Source organism: Scomber scombrus, chromosome 18 (assembly GCF_963691925.1).
Source record: "Scomber scombrus chromosome 18, fScoSco1.1, whole genome shotgun sequence".
NCBI lineage: Eukaryota > Metazoa > Chordata > Actinopteri > Scombriformes > Scombridae > Scomber > Scomber scombrus.
In genome coordinates this window covers 16,521,756-16,527,419 of record NC_084987.1, presented here as the reverse complement: position 1 = coordinate 16,527,419, position 5,664 = coordinate 16,521,756, and the positions used below count along the sequence as shown (strand labels likewise).

At 38.7% G+C, this 5,664-nt stretch overlaps 1 protein-coding gene across 2 annotated transcripts in view; it reads right to left on the bottom strand.

The window, feature by feature from the left end:
* Nucleotides 1-2,331, bottom strand: part of LOC133999585 (lipopolysaccharide-induced tumor necrosis factor-alpha factor homolog) — a 4,899-nt gene extending 2,568 nt beyond the window's left edge. The window contains exons 1-4 of one of the 2 annotated variants that reach the window (XM_062438821.1): nt 2,260-2,331; nt 2,114-2,170; nt 420-663; nt 132-164 (exon numbers count right to left, since the gene is read on the bottom strand). In XM_062438821.1, the coding sequence (XP_062294805.1) occupies nt 132-164; nt 420-648 (262 nt within the window). In that variant the 5' untranslated portion in view covers nt 649-663; nt 2,114-2,170; nt 2,260-2,331. The other variant, XM_062438820.1, reaches the window with a different exon arrangement.
* Between the last annotated feature and the right edge of the window lie 3,333 nt (nt 2,332-5,664).

Here is a 5,664-nt window from a genome sequence, read left to right as displayed (position 1 = left end):
GTGTATTTGTGTGTGTGTAAAGAAACTTTAAACCGTGCATGTGTGTTTTCTATGCACATTTTCTGAGAAATGGCATAAGAAAGCACATGCATGCATGTATGTCGTGTCTTGCATTAGATGAATCACCTCACCTGTTGTGGCAGGGCCCGGAGCAAAAGCATTACCTGGCAGATGAAACACATAGTTTACCAAAGCAGGGAAATGACAGATATTTAAATCACCTCTATCATCTCTTTATGGACTTTGATCGGGTATTGTATTTTAACATAATTTTGTCTCATGGGTGGATTTGGAAATATAAGTTGATTACAGACTATACAAAGCATTGACTGTAAGACAAAGACACATTTGTTTTTTTGATGTTTAAAAAAAAAAGGTGTGAAATAGTGTTAGGCTTCAATAGGGCGGTGACCACAGACCTCCGTGGTATCCAACAGGTGGAGGTCCTACAGGGGAAGGAGTGAAACCCGGCTGAGGCTGAGGGTACATGGCTGGCTCAGGGTACATGGCTGGCTGAGGGTACATGGCTGGCTGAGGGTACATGGCTGGCTGATTGTACATGGCTTGCTGAGGTTCTGCACCCCCGTAGTTCATAGGTGGGCCAGGGTAGGGGGGAGCTGCGTCCTGTGGTGGGTATCCTTTTTCCATCTTCAGATATCGTTACTGAATATGAGAAATGTGTGATAGACATTCTTTAAGTGGCACTATTGGCTTTAAATTCATGTAAATAAAAAAATAAACTTTTAGTGAATAATTGAATAATAAATGAGAGGAGAAGGAGAGCATCTTTACATTGTTAGTCTGATGAAAACCATCTGTGTATTTATTGCATTGCCCCAGTCTAATGTATTGCATTGCCCCAGTCTAATGTATTGCTGCAACAATGTTTACATACAGATTGTGAACACTTGTTTGCCATTAATCTAGTGGTAGTATATTAAATACAAACTGGAGCCAAACACAGCATCGCACCTGTATCCATGTTGACATATTATATAATCTGTTTTGTTACCTTAGAAACACTGTCAGGGGGGGAAAAAGTAGTTTTTTTCTCATGCAAATGTAGGGAAAAGAGGGTTTAAAGTCTGACAGTAATACCTCACAAACATTTCTGATGTTGATTGGTGGCTGCGAGAAATGACGCACACCGTAACACAATGGCTTATTGAAGCCACGCCAATTTAAATAAACTCATAATCAATGGCAGGAGGAAGTAAAGAAATTGTAATGCTTGGCCACTGTGGGGGAAGTAATGTGACCTTTCCTGAGGATATACACTGTGAAATCACAGACTGGACATCCTCTTAGCAATACACACAAGAGTGAGCCTTTGTCAGTTAGCCTGTTAATGTGACAAAAACATCAACCTTTTATTAGGACACTTATGTGTAGCCATAGGAATTCTGAGTGTAACTAAGACAAGATACAATGTTTTACTTTCTTGATCAGAATTTTCTTAGAGACATAGCGCTGTGTGTAATTTAAAGAAATGTCAAACTACAGTAATAGTGCAGCCGCTCTTGGTTGGTTCAAGGAAACCGGATGGAAGCAATGAACTTCAGCATTTGCTTAAGGGGAGAGGCATACTATTTACAATAAAAGCACTTTACTCTGATAATGCTGCCTATCCTTAAAAGCTTTTCCCGCTTATGTAACCAACATAAATGAGTGCGACAGTGTCATACCATAAATCAGTATTGTTGGATTCTTGCTTGTATTTTCATATGAGAAGAATGCAGTCTGTCTGTTGTTTATACTGAAGAGGCCTAGTCATTTCCATAGCCAGCCATACCCTTCCTCATCATAAATCAATTTTAAACCAATTAGAGCAATATCGGCCACTGAGGATTTTCACTCAACCCTGGTCTTGCATGGTGCCTCGCCCTCTTTTGTTTGACAGCCTGGGTGAATAAAGCTCACAGCGTGAATTAAAAACATTTTTTGATAACCAAAAAAAAGAAAAGAAAATTATTATGTTCTGACTCTAGTAGTAACATCATCTAAATCCATAGAGGCTATATAGGGTGTATTAACATTCAGATTTTACACAAACACCATAAGTTGGCAACAGCTGCTAGATATTATATAACTGCCAGTTTGTAAAAAAGCCTACCTGTGACTTTCCATCAAAATAGAGAGAGAGCACCCTCTCTCCTCGAGCTGCTTGGTCCTGTGTGAGGCACGAAAAAGGAAAGTAAAACCAAAATAGGATAGATAAGGAATTAAATCAGAGTTTTCACTGTATGTTGTAAGACTTACAGAGTTGGGAAAACAGGGTTTTTTTTAGTTCCTCCCGTCCGACTAGAATGACGACTGTAGCCTTGAAACTTCATCATGACCCCTCCTTTTCCTCCTCCCACTATGTGACTGGGTGAGTCAGAGCATTGCTGGGGAGAATACCGTATAGTTTTACAGTTTGTTCAAATAATGATGAATATAGCAATAAAAGGGAAGATTACAGGAGTCAACAAATATAAAGGGAGTGTGACAGAGAAATAACTTGTTTGCTAAGAACAAAGTGTCCTTTGTTGACCTACCATGTAATGCCTTACATTCACAGATTCAGCCAGCAATCCTCGAAAAACCCCAACACAACACACACAAAAAGTACTTTAATATTAATAAACTCTGTTACTTAGACAGCATAAGCTTCTGGGAATCAAGAAGACACAGTTTGTGAAGACACAGGATGTGAGCCAACTAACTACTGCTATAAAATGTGTCATCCCTCTGTACTCAACTCAATCTGCAGTTTCCTGTATTAACCACACACGGGTTGGTTTTTCTTAATAAAAAACATGTGAGAATGCGGCAGGAAATACCAAACCATCCTCCATTATTTCCACTGAAAGCTTTGCACAGCACTGTGGTTCTTAACTGTTACAATGCTGTAAAATATTACAGCTGTCATGTTTTTTATGATAGTAGGAAAGATCTGTTACATTTTTGCTGTAAAAGTTTCTCATGAAAACTATTTCAACAGGAAAAGTCAAAAGCAGATTTAAATTCAGCTATAGTTTAATGCAGCAACACCTTCAACAGGTGCAGTGGAAAAGGTGAGATCAAAACCAAGTGCCATGCTTCATTAGTTGTCATATCTTAGTAGAACAACACCTACACAGCTTTGTTAAGGCAGTATATGTTATGGACTAGAAACTGTTATGTCTGATTAACAGATTGTTAATGTTTCTATCTACTGAAATGAGTTTCCTCCGTAGAGTGTGTGGGCTCAGCCTTAGAGATAGGGTCAGGAGTTCAGACATCTGGGGGAGGCCTTTTCGATGCTTCTCTTCCGCATCGAAAGGATGCCTCTGGTCAGGATGCCTCCCGGACGCCTCCCTTTAGAGGTGTTCCAGGCATGTCCGACTGGGGGGAGACCCCTGGGTAGACCCAGAATACCCATCCCTCCTGGCCTAGGAACAATGCGGGATCCCCCAGGAGGAGCTGACGAGCATTGCTGGAGAGAAGGATGTTTGGGTGACATTGCTTAGCCTAGCCACGGATAAGCGGCAGACAGTAGATGGATGGATGGATGGAAAAACTGTGTGGTGGACGCGCACATCCAGAAGATGAATAAAGCAGGTGCTGGACCAAACAACAAATGAAAAACAAGAGAAAGGTCTGCACGCTACAGCTCCCAATGCGGGTAATTTATTTGAATATCACCAGCGTGACGTTTGGAGCACAATGCTGTTCTTCATACTAAAAATCAACTACAACATTGCCATCTTAAATACACAAAAGGCCATGGTGACCTGACAATCACATGATGTTTCAACCCCACTTAATACCATGTGCATATAGGTGCAAACAAAAGAATGTATGAAGAAAAAGAAAAAGAACAATCTATGTACATACATTCAAAATGGTAGTACTATAATCCATATTCGATTTTTTTTTAAAGAATATTTAAAAAAACAGATAGTTTCATATGCGATGGTATTTTTATCATGTGCTACGGATCAATTTATCATGTTGATATGTGTATTTTGTAACATTTAAATGAGGGATGTCTTGCTTAGGATATAGAAGCACCTCTTTTAAAAAAAATCTAGCTATATAGATATTATGATATATGCTATATGGCCCGATGCTTTACTATTGTGCTGTACTATTGTACTATTCTGTCTACTTCTAAATTGTATTTTTTAATCAAATATGGATTATAGTACTACCATTTTGCATTTAAGTTCATAGATTGATCTTTTTCTTATTTTTCTTTTTTCTTCTTTTTATTTATACATTCTTTTGTTTGCACCTATATGCACATGTTTAAGTTATTAAGTGGGATTGACACATCATGTGACTGTCAGGTCACCATGGCCTTTTGTGTATTTAAGATGGCGAAGTTCTAGTTGATTTTTAGTCTGAAGAAGAGAATAGAGAATAGAAGCTTTATTGTCGTTATATTTTACATATAATGAGATTACAGGTCCCACTCCAGTTGTGCTTTACAAACAAATAATAAAAGCATTGTGCTTGAAACGTCAATCTGGTGATATCCAAATAAATTACCTGCAGTGTGCAGACTTTTCTGTTGTTTTTGATATTGAATGTCTGACATATGACATTTTGACTGCACATATGATTTTAACTTATTGGAGAACCTACAGTTAGTGTAATTAAACATGAACCCATCTGTGTCACAACTCATGTAGTTAAAACCTATGCAAGGAACCCTGTGGTATTTCTGACCTCTGATCGTGCTATGGAGCAGTTTGGGGTTTTTTGTTTTTGAGTAGGTGCCTGTTTCCTTTACCTCAATCACACGCGATACACAGGTGAAGCAATATGCTGTGGTTTATACTAACTAATAAATAACCAGTGACTGTTATGCACTAAAAAACGCAGTAATGCACAAGAAAAGGCACAGTACAACACATTAAGCTATTAAACATAAATGTAAAGAACACAGGATTTAAAAAATTATCTTGAATTGGCTTAATTGCCTTTATGAGCAAGGAAATGAATGCAACACTTTTGTTAGACCTCAGGGATACACACAATGCATTTTGGTGAGTATCACAGCTCCACATGCACCTTTAATGCACATTCACCCATGATGGGTTGAAGCTGTATACATTGTTCTTGGCCACTACTGTGGCAGAAGAACACCAGACTGATTATGGCTGAGGTTTTAGGAAGAAATGACCTGCTCTACTATGTAACAGTCAGAGAGATAAATGTGTTCTGGCCACTTGACAAATGTCCAATATTCATTCTCAGGGATTCAGATGAGGCTAATAAGCCTCTTTGAGGTGCACAGGTGTGTGATAATTCGCAGTGAGATTGTCACAAGCAATCCCTTTTACATTACATGTAGTCATTCAAGCCTTTTTTTTCATTTAAAAAGCCAAACTGAACTACCATGACAACAATTGTGTGGCATGCTCTGTGCAGTGACATATGCTTTGTGCCACCTACACAAGTGTTTTCAGTTATTTTGGATGATTTAATTTGGGCAGAGATTCAGTACACTGTGGACATACATGAGGCCAACCAATTTCATCAATTAAAGAGGATGATAAAGTTGTAATTTGTTCTGTCCTAACAGGTAAAACATTGCTAAGGAGAGTCAGGGGGATGTCAATAAAACATTAGACACAGTGGTACCATGATGTGCCTTTAAAAGGTGATGACACACTGTTTCACTCCACAAGCTGT